At 38.9% G+C, this 20,068-nt stretch overlaps 2 protein-coding genes across 7 annotated transcripts in view; one reads left to right on the plus strand and one right to left on the minus strand.

Annotated features, from left to right (window-relative positions):
• LOC120958107 (uncharacterized) overlaps positions 1-20,068 on the minus strand; it is an 88,212-nt gene that overhangs the window by 57,417 nt on the left and 10,727 nt on the right. For 3 of the 6 annotated variants that reach the window (XM_049609506.1, XM_049609500.1, XM_049609503.1), the window contains exon 2: positions 18,002-18,213. The exons of the other annotated variants lie outside the window; for them this stretch is intronic. In XM_049609506.1, the coding sequence (XP_049465463.1) occupies positions 18,002-18,213 (212 nt within the window). The remainder of the gene's footprint in view (positions 1-18,001; positions 18,214-20,068) is intronic. 6 annotated transcript variants of the gene reach the window in all.
• Positions 2,112-3,465, plus strand: LOC120958267 (reticulocyte-binding protein 2-like). The gene is made up of 2 exons (XM_040380940.2): positions 2,112-2,751; positions 2,819-3,465. Exons 1-2 carry the CDS (start codon positions 2,317-2,319, stop codon positions 2,822-2,824), a joined length of 441 nt encoding a protein of 146 aa, XP_040236874.2. The 5' UTR covers positions 2,112-2,316; the 3' UTR covers positions 2,825-3,465.

Below are 20,068 nucleotides of genomic sequence, written 5' to 3' on the forward strand. Positions count from 1 at the left end.
CCTAACTTCGCTGTGCTACTACTACACTCCTTTATTGTTTGTCAGCTATTGTTCCATTGAGCTGTTGGCCATGCTCTTGGGATGGATCATGTAATATTTGCTCCGTCTGGAATATCTTGCAAACGCAAGACCAGCGCGGGGGCCATAAATCATCGGACACCGTTCCGGCGGTCTGACATGACTCGTACTCGTGGCGGTATCGTACAACTCACCGTGTCTGGAGCCGTGTCGATGTGATCGATACCCGGTCTATGGATGGACGAAGATCGCAAGGCTTCAATCCGTGACAAACAGCGAAAATCGATCGTTGCTTCTATGCGTTCGCTTTATTGGGAGCAGCTTCAATGCGTACAGTGGGGACAAGACCATCTCTTTTTGCAATAAAACTGTTGCCTTAGATTTACAATATACACCACAAAGCAGAATCTTATGATGACGTTCTCGCACCCTTGTGAACCAAGACTTTCCCATCCCGTCTTATTGAGGATGGAAGCAGCTACGATGGTGCGTTGGCAGAGTTAATGTAAACATCTTGGATGATTGATTCCAGCGTCTAAAAGATAAACTTGCGAAAGCGATATTTTATTAACTTCAAGGGTAGAGTAGATCCATTCTGTTTTACAATTTTTATCATTAACGTTTTTGTCGTTACTGGAATACCAATTCAGATATTTATTTGTGCAACAATTTGTTCGCAAATTGTACATACGATACATCCGATTCATAGCGTACGTTTTTTCTCCAAGGATTTCTCGAGTGTAGAGCGTTTGAGAGTGTTCACAAAGAGCCATAAAGCAACCCATAAGCCTGCTCTCTTGGGGTGTCGGCAGAAAGCATTAAAGCTACCGGGGAGAAGTTTGCGGTGGAAACATACATTTCTTTTGATATTTGTGGATACTTTTGTGCATCATTTGTGGATGACTTCAGCGTGACACCCCTCGGATGGCAAACTATGCTCACGCTTAGCTCATCAAATCCCAACAAAAAGGAGCAGAAAAGCAGATATGTTGGGTGTCTGACAATAATGCCTTCAAATGAGAGAGGCAATTGTCATCTACACCTGGAAATGCTTCTCAACGTCAACGCAAAAATGGTCATAGATCTTTGCTTTGGTGAGCATTAAGAAAATGTAATAATCAATTTTATTGCTTTGCTGATTGCTCTTTTGAGTGTTTTCTAGTCTGGGGATTTGTGCATCTTTCAGGTGAATAAATACTGTTTTGCCTCGAATTAAGCACTCTTTGGCAAGCATACGGCAAAGCCGTCCTTCCTGAACAAAGAACAAGTACTCTTTGGTCACGTATAATTGGTGTCGGTTTGAAACTACATTGCAAGAATGTCTCCGGTTGTGAACTTACCAGATAATGCGACAGAAAATGCTAATGCATCGGGACATCAGAGCCTACTGGAGATCACACACATGTAATGTGAAGTGAATGTAATAGTGCATGGCCCATATGTTAAATTTAAAAGCGGCTTGGCTAGGGACTGGTTATGAAGAAATTAAATAAAAACTTGACGAATGAAAGGAGTTTGAAGCTGTCTGTAATTTGCATTGAAACGATATGTGTCCTTTTATATTGTTACGGAAATTATTGAAGCGATAGCAAATCCTGTACAGCGAAGTGGCGCTGTTGTGGCGAAGGATTACTCATCGCACCATCTTCTCTACGCGAACACTTGCGTACAATGAGCGAACGATGTTTGTGATCATATAGGCACGTACCGAACGAAACTGTGCTCTGGGCAGGGCTTTCCAACGCAAGGTATACAAAGTAAATCAAATACGAACAGAATATCACTCTAAACGGTCCCATTTCGAGCATGATGAAGTTAAATTCAACTAATAACCAAGACAACACTCCACGGAAGGATGACATACGTTTCAAAACACAGATGTTTGATGCAGATCATACACAAATTAAAACATTATTATCATTCTATTACACGATTTTACCTATCCTGTCTTTTAACGAAGCTAATGCTGAGAAACCCTGGGAAGTATCAAGAATGAGTCAGGCAAATAACTGCACACGGTTGGTCACTTACACTAAGAATACAATTACACAAACACATTGACATGTTTTGTGCATTAGCGGGCTATAAAAGCCGATCGCTCATTGCGCACGCACCCTTTCGTTGTTCAAATATTGTGAAGCTAGTAACATCTTCGTGGCGAGCGTTGTGCAAGTGTCTAATTGCAAGTCTAAGCTAGTGGAACTTTCCCTATCGAGCGCTACAATTCTTGTTTGTCGTCCAGTGACATTATCCGTGAGCGGTTTCAAGTGTTTCAGTGTGCAGAACAGCGGCTAAGCCATGGCTACCACCCCAGAGAAGGAGCTGAGTGCGTCGGAATTGGTCGACCTGGCCCCCTTGGCGACTGAGCCAGGGAATGATCTGATATCGACCGTACAGGAACGGGATGAGCAGAAGGCCGCTCAAGATCAGAGTGTCGAGAAGCCGGATGAGGATCAGTCGAAAATCGAGAAGGCTCTAGAAGATGCAATGAGCGACATTGTGGAGCGAGGTGAAAGTGAAGACATCAGTGGAAATCCGATAGCTGAAAGTGACAAGCTAGAAGCTTTGGAGGAAATCCTGCAAGAGGCAAACATCGTGGACGAGGATCACGTCGAGCAAGAGACCACTCACGACGAAGCTCACGATGAAGCTCACGATGAAACTCACGATGAAGCCATCGTGGAGGCCTCGGAAGATGCAGCGGAAGGCGAAGATCGCTGTGCACGTGTGGAGGTCGGTGGACAAGAAGCTAGTGTGGTTGTTGATGAGTTTGCTAATGTTATGTATTTTGCTTCCGTAGGTTTAAGCTGTTGAGCAGTGGAGCTGGCGATGAGCTGAGTTGGTGTGCCGATTCCTGCCAGCAGCGTGAAGAGTGAAGGGAGCAAATTAACTGGATAAAGTCCCGTGTGTTTCAATGATGTTGGATGTAGTCTTGCAATTTTCGATACATGGATAAAAAATGTGATGTACTTTCGGTCAAAGAAAATTATTGAATAAAATTGAAGCAAATATTTAGAAAAAAAAATGCAACTTGTACTCAGTCATTCTTTCGAATCCGTCCGCCTGTTGTGTTAGCAGTAGTTTTTGTCTGTTCTCTGTTGTTGTTTATTGTTGTACTCTTATACCGCTAGCAGGGCTAAAATCTCTTGAGTGAGGAGAACATGTGTCATAAGCGATTATGTAACTTGACAAGTCATATATCGTTGAGAATATTTTCTTCCGTGGAATATTCGTGGAAATCCCGTTGGAGTTTTGTGGTGCAAAAAACGCATGCAAACATAATATTTCAAATCCTCGTGGCATAACCCCAAACATGCACTAGAGCTTAGATCTTGGAGCTTTGTATTTATCCGCTACTTTATTGACTGTGATGTTTGTTGCGTTATTTATCTACGGAGTTTATATATTAAAGGGACTTCCTTCTGCGGCCGCTCAGTCCGCTTACCGTTGAATCCGCCACTGCTATGTCAGCGACGTCATGTGAGTTAAGTATGTTTCATCTGCAGGTTACTTCCTTCCTGTTTTCATCTTTTGCATCCAATTTACTTGCCTCTATTTGGCTGTATGTACCTTACCGCAGCCTAGATCGCCGTCATTCTTCAGCAGTTGTAATACGACATACGTAAAGTGGGTGTAGCTTGTGTGGTGGACAAAGGTTTCTTTCCATCTAACTTGAAATAACTACACCGATTTAGGAATACTTTTTACTTCTATATTTTTCGGGCAGCGTTTCCTCTAAGTATACAGTTTCCTTAATGACCTAATTCCTATTCCTAACCCTTATTTATACTGCTCCTTTTCGTGCCACAATTTACCCTGCGTTTTTTTCTATTGGCTAAAAGTATTTATCTTAAACATATCTTATGTGGCTACTAGCTTATCTCCCTATCCTATTCTATCATATGCCCTATATTCTGTCCTTATCTAGCTAATGCATTTTTATGTAATTTACTTGCTATAATTATTCCTATCCTTCCTATCCTTCCTTTCATACCATAAACGATCGCTACCATAATTGCTTACTATAATTGATTATTCCTAGTATTATACTAATTGCCTAACTATCAGGCGCTACACTTGGATGATCGCGATGTCATTTGAAGCTCAGGATGAACCGCTGAACCGATATATTTTCCTTGCCATATTTTGACCGATGTCTGCGGGAGTTTCGAAACACACGAAGAATAAGTTGATCAGCAATACCGATTGATGTCACTTTATTTAAATCATTTATATATGTTTGTTTATGATAATAAGTGGTCCTACGTATGGCGGCGCGGTCTATTTTGGGATTGAACCCATGACGGGCATGTTGTTAAGTCGTACGAGTTGACAACTGTACTACGAGACCGGCTTACAACTCATACAAACTCATAGTATGTAATGATAAATTTATGAAAAGTAACAATCAAAATTAAACAAAAGATATTTTTAGTATTTCACTTCAAAGTTTAAATTCCGTTCAATTGACGGAGTCCGTAAACCTAATGTTAATCCACCTGTTAACGTATTCTTAAGCACGTTTAAAGACTTGTTATTTGAGACTATGACACTGATAAGACTGTCTATTAAAACTTAAATTGGAGTTTCAATGGCTATCTTGAATCATCCTGTAAACGTATTCTTAAGCACGGTAAAAGACTTGTGTTTTGTAAGACTAAGGCATCAATATCAATCTTATCTTATTAAATGCATATAAAGTCTTGGATGAAGCGAGCTTGGATAGACTGAAGTTGTGTTCAGGGATTTTAAGACTGAAAGCTCCTATCTACAGAACTCTGTTAAGACTACTCGTTAAAACCATTTCTCTACCATCTTATAGGTAAAGGTGAGACGCAAATAAACTATCAAAATCACAGCTTATTGCTATGGATATATTCTTGAGACGGCAATGAAGTAATGCATATGAAGTCATTATCATGCAGGTGTATGCTATTCGGATATTTCGATTTGAGTCGAGAAAATAAACGTCAAACTGGACTTTTCCGCTTTTGACTCTGTATATTACTTAAGATATATTACATTGTAAATAAAACTACTATGAAACACTGCAATGGAAGTTTTATTTCCCCTGCTGTGTAGCCTAGACTTTGATCCTCCGAATAATTCAGACGTATTCTACTCTATTCTATAAATGAACACACAAAATTGATCATCTCAACGTCGAGGCGACTTGATCATAAAAAAAATACGCCTGATTGTCTGTTGTAGTCGACGGAACTTCATCTGGCCAACCAGCATGTCTTCAATTACGATTAGCTGAATAAAAAGACCGTTGCATGGATATTGTCAATACAGTCAACCTGGTTTCATAATAAATACCGATTAAATCGAATACCAAAAACATAGGAAAAAGAAGCATAGAAAAATAACAAAATTCTGATCATGCAATGTATTGTCGAAATGTCACAAAAAAGCATCAATTTTCGCAAAGAAATGCGCACAAACATGATTCATCTCCTGTATCGTACTCACCTTAGTTGCTTTTCCAAACAAATCAACTCCTTCAGCACTTTTTGTAACTCCCGAGTGGATAATTGTCTGTTTGCCTCTGGTGTGGTTCTTAGCATTCCCACCAATCTCATAAGTTGGTATATTGTCTGTCTCGTCGATGTACACATCGGCCTCTAGTAGAAAGAAATCTTCAAATATAGCATAGAACGTGATGAATACACATCGGCTGAAATTACATGTGCTGGGAATAATGCCAGGAAATATACATGCTTCATACTAGCTATTAGAGTGGGAGCGTCAATGTGGTTGTTGAGTGTGGTTGGGTATTTCAGGAAAAAAATTGAGTGTGGTTGGGAAATTTCAGGAATACTGAAGTTGGATATCTCTGCGAAACAGCAGGCGCGATCGGAGGCGTGGAAGATTTGACAGCCCAACTGTTCTACAACTGTTATAAACAAGGCGCGAATTTCGCGGTACCGCGACGATCTCGGTTCGTCTATTTCCAGCCTAATTGCTACCTTGAGGCACCCCGTAGGTGCTACTTTGAATGTTTAAGATTTACAGTTGTGGTACTATTTATGTTACGACGGTGATTGTATTATGTTTTGTGCGTTTGGGGATGAAGAATCTAAAATGTTCGAAGGATCCAGCTCTTTTCTGGATTCCTCTCGTCCAGAACGGTGGAAATTCTCCAAGCCTATACGCTAGTTCTCCTCGCTTTTTCGGGAGTTATTCAGACAGAAAGCAATTCGATCCTTTTTTGAGACTTCGGCGGACTGTTCTGAAATAAGATGTTAAGACTTTCGCCTTCCGTTCGAATCTGATTTGGATCAAGCTTGAACCGCCTTTTTATAGTCACAGTTTTTGCCGATCATATTTTCATCCATCTCTCCACTACTCATTTCCTGTTTCCCGGTTGTCCCCAAATCGTTTCGCTTTTTCGTTTTTGTCCCCTATTGACACTTGTTTCCCGGTGGCCAGCTTAAAACCGTAAACCTTTCCAGGGACTGTGATCAACCGATGTTTGATCTTTGGCGGTACCGATGCTGCGCGCGTGGTTTTGTCGCGACCGGGGCTGGCAATTATGGGTGATTCTGCTGCATGCGCTAAATACACGGAAGGTAGCCATTTTTGCATGCTTTATTTTTCTTTATCCTCTGTTCAATCCACAGTTTACTTCGTATGTAACCATTAGAGTACGTACACAAAAACTCCCTTCCAATGAACTACCAATCAAACTATCAATCCAAATTGTCAGAATGCTTGGATACGTTACGAAACAGTTTCATTTACAGATATTAACAATTAACCTACCAGCCACTCTCCCCACCATCCCATCCTCTACAATCCAATTAAAATTGAAAAACACCACTCATCGCACTCACTTTAATCAGAACTACGTCGCACTCGCTTTAATCAGAACGACTGCTTCGCTTCACTTATACAAATGAGCTATTTGACTCAACACTTGCTTCAACTCTTCGGTTATCAAGTATGTCAAGGCCATTGAGCTGGTATCTCATATGATGGGATGGTAAGTCATCGTTTCCACTCCTTCTCTTCAGAAAAGCCATCACCCGTTTTTAGCAACAAATCTCAAAGACAACTGAAGCGTACTCTATCACATGATGAACAGTAAATAGATTTGAAAGAAATATTAGAAGGAACTTTTTACAACTTCCAGTTTCCTACTGGCTCTAGAAATATCGTTGTTTAAAGTTGCGGAATTTTCGGAACGGAAATTACGAAGAATTGGAAGGTGTGCGCTGTTCTGATTCTCGAGCACGAATGCCGTTTTATTCTGACGATTACGCCTACGATACTTAAATATTAACGTATGACCGCGAACAAGGTGTTTATGTTTTTGAGGTGTATTCAAAAACAATTTTCGGTTTGTACAGTTGTGAAATTTGTTATTTGTTATTCATTCATTAAAATTCAACGGACCGTGAGTGGCCCACTTGAAGCGAATTCGCTTATATTCATTAAATAAAAGTCATCTTACGGTTATCGATTATTCCCGTTTAGTCTTATTAAAAAAATTAACACGTATTAACACGAAGATCACACGGCACGAATACAATTTAATAAAACAGCGCGCCACATGTCAGGTAGATGACGATCACAAATGACATTAAACTAACGGCACATACGAATAAACGGATCAGAGGAGCCAAAGCGAGTGCGGCGTTCCTCCAGGTCAAGTAGCGATCTTGCTCAGAGCGATCTCGGCGGGACATACATGTTGAGCTTCGAAAGAAGCGCGGGCGAGTCGATCAGATTGTCAAGAAGTCCCGCGACAAACAGCTTCTGAGCGTTGCAGTTCTGTTGCTTCTGTTGTGGCCGTATTGTTGCTCACCCCTGGATCGCGGCTAGCGACAGCCGCCGATACCATTCAGACGGCCGACGCAACGAGAGAGGCGAAATTCAACAATCAAAATCAACAATGCGAAATCTGATTAGGAGAATTAAAATTAAGGAATTGCTCGCTCTCTTTCGATCTGGGTTTGGTGGCGAACAGTTGTGTGTCAGCGCGGCACGGATGTATTATTTTATTATAATATAAGTTTTAAATTGTAGTTTGTGTTCGCGTCATTTCATCAACGCTTTATCGGTCAACCGAACACAAAAGCTTAAATGTCTCGATGCCAAGCAACGCACAGCGTTTCTCATACTCCTGTTGGACACTCCAGGAGCGCAAAGCGAACCGCGTGAATTTGCGCTGGATCGACTCTACACGCTGTAGGCCACCATACTATCGAACCGTATTTTAGCACTGGCCGCACCAAAGCGCAGTATAGCGTCTTGATGCAGACCGCGTCAGTGATGTATCGTGCTATTTGTTTTAGTAAGCCAATCAATTGGTTACCCTCTAGTGACAACGTGCTCTAGCTGGTCGTGGAAGCTCAACTTTTCGTCAAGGAGCACTCCTAGATCCGTAACACAGCTTTTGCGTCCAATAGTAGATTAATTTAACGCATAGTCATACTCTAAGGGACACCGCTTTCTCGCAAACGCAACTACAACAAATTGTTTCTCCAAATAATAGCCGGCTTCGCGAATAAATCAACACATTTTAACAGTCGTTTAAAGTTCATATTGGTTTAACCGAGTTGTTGTTCCTTCCTGTTAAAATAAATGATCGTCAAAACAGTTAACGTCTGCTCAATATCGCATATAGGCAAACACGGGGAAACAATTCGAGCAGTAGGGTAAATGTACCAATAGTGGTGCAATTTGTAGTGGTACCGATGTGTTTTAATGGATTTAAAGTGTGAGGAAGGACAATTTCTGAATATTTTAACACATAGCAATTGGAATATGTTTTATCTTCGCAATCACAACCATTTTTATCATGAAATACATCAAATTTACGAAAAAATACATATTTTTGTGACTGCTTCGTTGTACCTATAATGGTGGTATGGTTCCTATAGTCGTCGTATTGTGTTCCTATAGTGGTGGTAAACAAAGATGCATCAAAAATGGTGTATAATATCAATGAAACTTAGTTTCGAAGCGGTTTTCGTATGCTATTCCAATACCAATTCCAGTAATATTAGGATTACTGCCATAATATTGGTTTCTTGCGTAATTTGATCGTAAAAAAATGTATAAATTTTGTTGATGAAAATATCGACTAAAGTACTGCATCACACCTGTCGTCAACCTACACCCGGAAGAGTGTGCTTGATTTGAAGTCAATTTTCCATTCAGCCAGATAAGCGAATTTTGGCCTGTTTTTTGTAAATTACCTACATAAAACTCATTTTTGTTGCTTATTTTAATGAAAACAGTACGACATGTCAAAAATGTCGTCGAAAAAATCTAAAATGACCTGTTTTTATTGATTTTATAACTAAGACCACTATTGGAACATGCTTGTTTTGTGTACCTATAATATAAGTTGCTATGCGTTCTCTGTTTGTCCACTTTGCCGCAGTAACGCTTGAATTGCTTATGTTGCGCGTTTCGGTTGTTTTCGATAAATGTGTCTCAATTGTTTTTTCTATGAACGGTATGGTCTGGATGTGTTGCTATGGTGTGGATTGATTTGCTGATGTGTTATAATGAATGTGTTGCAATGGTGTGATTTGGCTTTCCGAAGTGTGTTACAATGTGTCTATAGCTGATAGTGTGTATTATAATAAGTTCTGTATAGCAGATATGCTACACCTCCCCCCTTTAATAGAATAACGTAATGAATTACAATGATTGAAGTTATTCTTTTCATTTAATTTAGCTGAGTATTTGCTATGCTTTTTTCTTGGTTTACTAATAAAATCATTTCTTATCTCTTAAGGTGGGTAATATTTTATGTAAATAGATCTATTATCTAGAGGTAAAGAATTGGGAATATTTAATTTTCTTCTAAAATATTTAGATTTTCCTATGATTCCTTTGTTAGGTTCACATCTAGAGTTTTCTGCTTTTATAGATATTATGACTTTTAGCATGGAGATAACATTATGAAATTTTACAAGGAGCTCTTTTAGATACTTTTCGTAAGCAATAGTTCTTCTTGGTTCTTTTACATTTTCTTCACATAATGTGGAATAATTCATTTTTCTAGCCTTTTTATCCTGGCAATATAATTCATTATTAGATTCATTTATATACTTCTTCTTTGATTTGATGCTACTTTTTCTTCTCTTTATATGTTTTAGCTCGGTTGCATGATTTTCATTTCAAGGAATCTCCTCATTTATTTCCATGTTGTCTAGCAATAATATACTATCTTTTACTTGTTCCTCAACAATATTTTTCTCATTGTCATTACTTGTTGTAATCATCTGTATATGTTGTTTGTTTTCATGTTTATAATCATGTTTAGTATCATTTTCACATTCTTTTGTTGAGTTATTATTCTCCTTAAATATTCTTTCAGAGTCTCTTGACCCTTTCATATCATTAATTGTTTCATTATTTAATGCATTTCTTCTTTCTGATTTATTTTTAAGTTTTCTGTTATTATAGTTCGTTTTGCTTTGCATATTTTTAAAATCTTTTTGAGTTCGATCGTTCATTTGATTAGTATTTGTATTTTGATTGCAAGTACGACTTTTATGTTGTTTAATATTATTATTGAATTGTGTATGATTGTTTTGTTCTGTTCTTATATAAAAGCATTGGATTTTGTTCTGCCTACTGTTGTTATAGTTGTTCTCGCGATTATTATAACCTTGGTTAACTTGATTGTTACTAATACAATTGTTTAACTGATAGTGGCGTTTATAGAAACTGTAATTGCTATTATTACTATAACTGTAGTTGTCGGATGGTGTTTGAGTTGTTATTGATTGATTAAAATTTGGGTTAATTTGATAATTAATTAGAGCATCTTTATGTTGAAAATCCCTATTGTTGTTTCTGTCGTTGTTCTGTCTATATCTTACGGGTGGGAACCTAGGTGGGTTTTGTGTCTGAAATCTAGTATTATTTGGGAATTCGCTGAAATTTCTCCTTTCTTGGTAGTTGTATCCATACCCTCTATTGTTCCTGGTAGCGTTTAAATATAGGATCTTTATATGATCATCCTTTCCCTTTTTCATCATGTCTTCTAGCTCCAACTCTACTGCTCGCTCTATCGCTTCATGCAAGGTTTCGAATTTACTCGATCTCATTATAATTCTGGTCTCGAAATCTTTGAGTCCATAACTCAATGCACTGATTCCTGATTTAGTTGCCTTTTTTCTGGCTACTTCTGGTGCTATCTCTTCCGCTATGTATGCTTCTTCAAGTTGTTGCGTTAGTTTTTCAATAATGGTTCCAAAATCTTCTATCGTTCCCGTCTGTTTAGTATTATCCATTTTCGATACTATGATCTCTGGTGTTACCTTTATGCTGCACCTGTCTTGTAATTTGCTAACTATTTCTTCGATTGAGGATGGGGTTTCCCCTACGACAATTCGCGCTTTTCCTGTAAGACGTCCTAATACCAGTTCTATTATTGTTTCTTTATTTCCCGGATCTACTATTTTCTTTAGTACGTTTAAATTTGATACCACACTTTTCAAATCTGTCTCATTACCGTCATAGTTTGATATGAGAGAAGTGGTGATTTTAATCAATTCTATAATTTCAGCCATTTTGTCAGGTTTCGTTTCCATTGTTATTTCAAATTGCTTCTCTGATAAAGTCGTAAATTTCCTTAGTATTATCCCTTAATGCTGTAAATACGCAGAGCCTACATTTTAGCTGTTTCACCTGATCATAAATTATTATCATAATTTTCTGTTTTCTCTAATAGTTTTGCATCGTTCAGCTTCGTTATTGTTAGTATTGCCATAGTTTATAGACAATTTTAATAAATTCCTAGCCTGTTTTTTGTTGTTGCTATTTTTGCACAATCTCATCAGTAAAATTTTAAATTTACGGTACCTTGTTTATATACATGATATATATTTTTGTTGTTGCTGCTCATGATGATGCTCGTTACCGGTGCTTGGTGTTTAATCGGTGCTTGGTGTTTCAGTCGTCACTCGATGTCTTGTCGGGGTTGGGACCCTTTGTCCATTCGCGCCTGCCAATCCATATTGGGCAGTGAGCTCGCCTTGTCTTTTCGTCTTCCACGTTGGGAACGGTTGTTCAATTCATTTACGCTGGTTACATCTCGTTGACCGTAGTCTCGCCGTTCATTCTATCACCTTTCAGATGAACATCACTTTTACATACGTATCGCTTATGGTTTCACTGCACTGTGTTTGTATGATGGTAACATCGTTATTTGTCATTTCCGCTTACGTTGGGCTTTATGCGTTCTGTCTCACTTCAAGTTTGCTCTACTTTGCAAACCGATCACTGAAGTGTTTATTCATAACTTGTTGCATTTCTGCACGTTGAGGTAGGTTGTCACCAACCTTTTTTGCATCATAACGCATAATTATTGTTCACCGCATACATTATTTTTTCAAACGGTTCATCACTTATATTTTCGATGAATTGTCATTTTATAAACCATGCTGTGCTTGCTTCTCGTCGCTTATTCATCGTTATTGTTTTTTTTTTTATACATATGGGTCACTTGTGCTAGCTGCGGTGTAGAAAGTTCTATATAAATTTGCACATTTGACACTTTTTCACTTTCCGTCGAATGCCGCACATGGTCAAAATACTTTCAGGTGCGTTAACATGACACTGCTATATGTTATAGTTGTGTGCATCACATTTTACTTGATTTCACTTAAACTTCTGCCCGTCGATTACAGATTATGGTCACGGTCGCCATGTAGTAGGTTTGGAGATAGCTATGGTCGTCATATAGTCATATGTTCGGTTTTTGATACGGTCGCCATGTAATCTGATGAGCGTACAACGGTACAACTGATCAACGCGTACCATAGCGGTAGGTCAGTGTTTCACTGACAAGTATCGAGGTTGAATAACACTTTGTCCGAAGCGGACTTTTCGACACTTGATCGTCCAGGCGATCATAGAAACCTTTAGGAGGTTTCCCTTACTGGAAACGTTGGAGTTTAGAGGCCTTACCTTGGGTAGGGGGACATAACTAAACTCTTTAAATGAGAAGTCGATAGATGTTGGATGGGCATAGTCCTATCCTGACAGTCCGAACGAATCTGACCTGCCATGGTCGGAATTGGTTTTATTTATACTCAATGGGCTTCGTACATTTGGTTTTGGAATGTGTTTTTGTCCTAATTAAAGGTTATTGATATGAAGTACAATTCATACATTGTATTGGAGTGAGGTGTCTATCAATTTGTGCCTATGTTGCGCTTTTAGTGTTTTTACAAAGGTTCTGGAAAGTTTCAACTGTTCTAGCCAAGGAACAGGTGCGTTGGTCGATCTTTGCCTACACTGCGCTTTTTAGCAATAAGTTGCTATGCGTTCTCTGTTTGTCCACTTTGCCGCAGTAACGCTTGAATTGCTTATGTTGCGCGTTTCGGTTGTTTTCGATAAATGTGTCTCAATTGTTTTTTCTATGAACGGTATGGTCTGGATGTGTTGCTATGGTGTGGATTGATTTGCTGATGTGTTATAATGAATGTGTTGCAATGGTGTGATTTGGCTTTCCGAAGTGTGTTACAATGTGTCTATAGCTGATAGTGTGTATTATAATAAGTTCTGTATAGCAGATATGCTACAGGCACTATGGTAAAAAACACTTAAAAATGCATAAATATGGTCAAAAGGCAAATAATTTTAGTAAAACAATAACATTTCATAACAGTTATGTTGAAAAACTAGTAATTGCGTGGTTATGTGGTCATTTCGAACGTTAACAGAAAAATGAGTTTCGTTATGAAATCCTAAGGATTTTGGAAAAAATGTTGACACATTTCACAAAATAATGGATTTTTCGGTCACTAAGTAACGGAATGGCCCCATTTAACTTTTAAACCCTTTGTAAAAGGCTAAAGAACATTTCACACCAACGTAAATAACTTAATTACTTGTAATTTTCCGTATGAGCCGCATTTTAGTGCAATACCACCACTATTGGTACTACCACCACTATAGGTACAGTTACCTTATAATTAAACGACTGTTAATTTTTATCGCATACGCTCTTGACAGTCGTTTGTTTAACGACGGCATAGGACCAGTCGTTAAAATTTACAAATAAACTCAAGTTCGCAATGCCGAATTCTAGCAATTTTAAACGACTTTGTTTAATTTTTAACGACTGTTAATTTTAAACCATTTCTTTCGCGATGCCAGCTAATATCTACAATATAATACTGTACCTTGATTCCAGATTGAGTTATAAACGTGGCAGTGAAGTGACAGGAAAACACAGAATTATAACAAAACGGCCCTCTGGTTCAAATAAAATATAAATCAAGAATTCACTAATATCTACCAAACTTAACCCTTTACAAGCCAATAACGCTCCAAAGGTCAAATCAATCAAATACCAAACGTTTTACGCAGAACCTCATACTCACAACAGGTTTTGAATTTGGAGAAGTGCAACTAACTACAATTACTTGACTAAAATTAAACTGTATTATGCAGTCAGGGAATATTAAGATACACATTTGGTCTTCTTTGAAAAGCCAGCTGGATTCCAGACTTGTTGTTGCAAAGGTTCCATCGCATCGTCCGTCCCTGCTAGACAGTTGTGCCCGATGAGCGAACGATGACTGCGAAAATTAGTGAACTACCAGGCGTCCCCATTGGGCTATTTAAAATAGGGTTCTCCCGTTTCGCCAGGTTTAAAAGAAAAATAATTCTTTTCAAATTAAATATCCCAAAACGAGCATCTCAAACAGAAGTGGTTAGGTTCAATTCTATTCGGACCGGTGAGTCTTTTGTATTGTGTTTTTTTAGGAATGACTAACAATTTTTCGTAAATAAACATAAGCTGACCGGCTCCATGGAGAGATCATGATACATCATGCCCGTCGCGTGTGACCCTTATTGTCCGTGGACTGACTATCTTACTATGGTTAACCAATAAGTCAATGTTGGATAAACCCATAACGTGGTACAGACAATTCTTCAACAGCGTTGGTTGTTGCGCCAAAACAAAATTGAAAAAAAAACATAAACTTTGACAACTACGACAATAATAGTCATTTAAATAAAAACATAAACATATAAATGCTAGAGATAAAAATTATTTTTATAAGCATTATTTTTAGTTTCATTACAACAGTGGAACGCCTCATAACCAGGTTTATCCGTTCTAGTGGCTCACTCGTTGTAAAAAAACTCGTAATGCGGGAGGCTCTTTCCATATGATTTTTAGGAAAAATGAAACAATTGGTTCCCGGATCGCAAATATGCTGATAAAAAGGGCTTATTAACATCTGAAAATCTTTTTCATACTAATTATTTGAAAAATATTTGTTGTTCACTATTATCCTGTTATTATAACTGTTCCTTTTTCATGGAAAAGTTGTCGATTGGTTTATTCTTTAATTTTAGAAAAACATGGTTTCTGTCGGTGTGTTCCACTATTAGACATTAGCATGAAATCTTTATTTGTCTCAAAAAAAATCATGCATTTTTCAGAAATTGAAAATTGATTATGGTAAACATTCTTCAGCATAAATAAGATCATCAAAGATTCAGATAGTTTTGTTGACAATAAATCCAACACACACTTTAACACCAGATATGTGATCAAATGAAATTTCAACAAGGGTAGCGCATCGGCAGGACAAACTCTTGCCTTCATGGAGAAGTAGATCCAGCCAGACCATCCAGAGAGCTCAACATAAACCAAACAATTGTGCCTGTATAATACGACACTTTTAATCCTGACAATAGTTTTTTATTAAACGTTTGGCTACTAACAATGCGCAAATAAAACTTTGAAATAAATGGTCAATATTTACCAATCGGGATTTTGATTTCACATCGACATCAAACATACGCACCAGCAACACAAATGCTATTGGTCATGATACGAGATATTACTCGTAATGAGAGATATTTATTGAGCATTCAGATTTGCTCATTATGCAAAAATCTCGTTCTGATGGGTACTCGTTCTGAGTGGTTCCACTGCATTATTAAGTTAATGTGCATTTCTGTACATTCTATTCCAAAAACAAAAACCTACCATCTATCAACTTATGTAAAAAAGTAAAAAATGCTGTGCATTCTTTCACGCCTCGCACGAATGTATATTGTACTACAAAACTAAACTAAACATAACACAATCACTCATTATTATATGCATACAAATAGCAAACTGACGAAACGAATTTTGGCGCATTTATGGCGTGAGTGTGGAAAGTGTATGATTGAACCACGTGTCGTAGTATTGTAGTGTAGACGCACATGTATGCACACGTCATATGGGTTACTTGAATTGACATATTTCAGTTAGATTATTAACTGTTAGTGTTAAGATTCCTATAAAAGTACTGAATAAACTCCAGCAGTGACAGCTGGTGAGCAGTATCATCATTCGTTGCTACATCGTCCGTCTGAGGATCTTGAATCGTCCAGATGCTGCAACAGCGGAAATCTCTACAAAGGGGTCGATCTCGTCCATACCTCACCGGAATGTCTTTTCTATCAACATGCATAGGCAGCATGTGCTATTTAGCGAACATGTTTCCCTGCAAACTGTGCAACTTATCATCATCTATTCGTTTGGAAACGAGCATTCCGTAAGCGCTTCTCAATCCATTCTGATGACTAAATGGCTCGCAAAGCTACTTAGACTTCTTCGGACTAATATTGTGAAATATATTCACGAAAAGGGGCTGGCTGTGATATTTGGAGGAAATTTGAATAGGAAAGTGTACACCTTTATCGCTGGTCGGTTTGCAACTGTATATTCGTTTGTCCTTTTTTGTATATAATAATTCATGCAGTTCATAGTTCATGCAGATCGAGCAGTTTCTAACGTCGAGTAGTTTATAACCTAATCTTAGTTTCCTAACGCTTTGTTTTATGCAATTCAAATTTATGTTCGAAAATAATTATTCTAATTCCAACAAATATGAATGTACAGATTACCGAAACCGGCAGTAGTGCACAAAACGATCAAGAAACGGCTTCGGCTGAAATACCATGGAGAATGAGAGCTTAGTTGCACAGACACTGTTTTGCTGATGGACAAGCTAGCAGAGAGCTTGCCTGCCAATAAGATACTCATTCCCGATTAGCGTGAGTATGGGTGCAATTGCGTGCACCTGAGAGCAAGAAATGGAACGAATGCTTACCAAACACAACGAAGAGAGACGAAGCTGACCGAATTACGATACGCTTGCCGCATCATCCTGAGCTTCAATTGGCATCGCGATCATCTAAGCTACACGCACTGTAAAGTATGTCGTATTACAACTGCTAAAGAATGACGGCGATCAAGGCTGCGGCAAGGTACATACAGCCAAATAGAGGCAAGTAAATTGGATGCAAAAGATGAAAACAGGAAGGAAGTAACCTGCAGATGAAACATACTTAACTCACATGACGTCGCTGACATAGCAGTGGCGGATTCAACGGTAAGCGGACTGAGCGGCCGCAGAAGGAAGTCCCTTTAATATATAAACTCCGTAGATAAATAACGCAACAAACATCACAGTCAATAAAGTAGCGGATAAATACAAAGCTCCAAGATCTAAGCTCTAGTGCATGTTTGGGGTTATGCCACGAGGATTTGAAATATTATGTTTGCATACGTTTTTTGCACCACAAAACTCCAACGGGATTTCCACGAATATTCCACGGAAGAAAATAGACAACAACAAAGAACAGACAAAAACTACTGCTAACACAACAGGCGGACGGATTCGAAAGAATGACTGAGTACAAGTTGCATTTTTTTTTCTAAATATTTGCTTCAATTTTATTCAATAATTTTCTTTGACCGAAAGTACATCACATTTTTTATCCATGTATCGAAAATTGCAAGACTACATCCAACATCATTGAAACACACGGGACTTTATCCAGTTCATTCGCTCCCTTCACTCTTCACGCTGCTGGCAGGAATCGACACACCAACTCAGCTCATCGCCAGCTCCGCTGCTCAACCTACGGAAGCAAAATACATAACATTAGCAAACTCATCAACAACCACACTAGCTTCTTGCCCACCGACCTCCACACGTGCACAGCGATCTTCGCCTTCCGCTGCATCTTCCGAGGCCTCCACGATGGCTTCATCGTGAGCTTCATCGTGAGCTTCGTCGTGAGTGGTCTCTTGCTCGACGTGATCCTCGTCCACGATGTTTGCCTCTTGCGGGATTTCCTCCAAAGCTTCTAGCTTGTCACTTTCAGCTATCGGATTTCCACTGATGTCTTCACTTTCACCTCGCTCCACAATGTCGCTCATTGCATCTTCTAGAGCCTTCTCGATTTTCGACTGATCCTCATCCGGCTTCTCGACACTCTGATCTTGAGCGACCTTATGCTTATCCCGTTCCTGTACGGTCGATATCAGATCATTCCCTGGCTCAGTCGCCAAGGGGACCAGGTCGACCAATTCCGACGCACTCAGCTTTTTCTCTGGGGTGGTAGCCATGGCTTAGCCGCTGTTCTGCACACTGAAATACTTGAAACCGCTCACGGATAATGTCACTGGACGACAAACAAGAATTGTAGCGCTCGATAGGGAAAGTTCCACTAGCTTAGACTTGCAATTAGACACTTGCACAACGCTCGCCACGAAGATGTTACTAGCTTCACAATATTTGAACAACGAAAGGGTGCGTGCGCAATGAGCGACCGGCTTTTATAGCCCGCTAACGCACACAACATGTCAATGTGTTTGTGTAATTGTATTCTTAGTGTAAGTGACCAACCGTGTGCAGTTAATTGCCTGACTCATTCTTGATACTTCCCAGGGTTTCTCAGCATAAGCTTCGTTAAAAGACAGGATAGGTAAAATCGTGTAATAGAATGATAATAATGTTTTAATTTGTGTATGATCTGCATGGAAAATCTGTGTTTTGATACGTATGTCATCCTTCCGTGGAGTGTTGTCTTGGTTATTAGTTGAATTTAACTTTATCATGCTCGAAATGGGACCGTTTAGAGTGATATTCTGTTCGTATTTGATTTACTTTGTATACCTTGCGCTGGAAAGCCCTGCCCAGAGCACAGTTTCGTTCGGTACGTGCCTATATGATCACAAACATCGTTCGCTCATTGTACGCAAGTGTTCGCGTAGAGAAGATGGTGCGATGAGTAATCCTTCGCCACAACAGCGCCACTTCGCTGTACAGGATTTGCTATCGCTTCAATAATTTCCGTAACAATATAAAAGGACACATATCGTTTCAATGCAAATAACAGACAGCTTCAAACTCCTTTCATTCATCAAGTTTTTATTTAATTTCTTCATCCCTTCAGTCCCTAGCCAAGCCGCTTTAAAATTTAACATATGGGCCATGCACTATTACATTCACTTCACATTACATGTGTGTGATCTCTAGTAGGCTCTGATATCCCGATGCATTAGCATTTCCTGTCGCATTATCTGGTAAGTTCACAACCGGAGGCATTCTTGCAATGTAGTTTCAAACCGACACCAATTATACGTGACCAAAGAGTACTTGTTCTTTATTCAGGAAGGACGGCTTTGCCGTATGCTTGCCAAAGAATGCTTAATTCGAGGCAAAACAGTTTTTATTCACCTGAAAGATGCACAAATCCCCAGACTAGAAAACGCTCAAAAGAGCAATCAGCAAAGCAATGAAATTGATTATTACATTTTCTCAATGCTCACCAAAGCAAAGATCTATGACCGTTTTTGCGTTGACGTTGAGAAGCATTTCCAGGTGTAGATGACAATTGCCTCTCTCATTTGAAGGCATTATTGTCAGACACCCAACATATCTGCTTTTCTGCTGCTTTTTGTTGGGATTTAATGAGCTAAGCGTGAGCATAGTTTGCCATCCGTGGGGTGTCACGCTGAAGTCATCCACAAATGATGCACAAAAGTATCCACAAATATCAAAAGAAATGTATGTTTCCACCGCAAACTGCTCCCCGGTAGCTTTAATGCTTTCTGCCGACACCCCAAGAGAGCAGGCTTATGGGTTGCTTTATGGCTCTTTGTGAACACTCTCAAACGCTCTACACTCGAGAAAACCTTGGAGAAAAAACGTACGCTATGAATCGGATGTATCGTATGTACAATTTGCGATAAAATATTTATACTAAT

This window comes from Anopheles coluzzii, chromosome X (assembly GCF_943734685.1).
Source record: "Anopheles coluzzii chromosome X, AcolN3, whole genome shotgun sequence".
Classification (NCBI taxonomy): Eukaryota; Metazoa; Arthropoda; class Insecta; order Diptera; family Culicidae; genus Anopheles; species Anopheles coluzzii.

Bases quoted from the DNA above. Each gene is read 5' to 3' on its own strand.
- LOC120958267 (XM_040380940.2), top strand. From the start codon at position 2,317: ATGGCTACCACCCCAGAGAAGGAGCTGAGTGCGTCGGAATTGGTCGAC.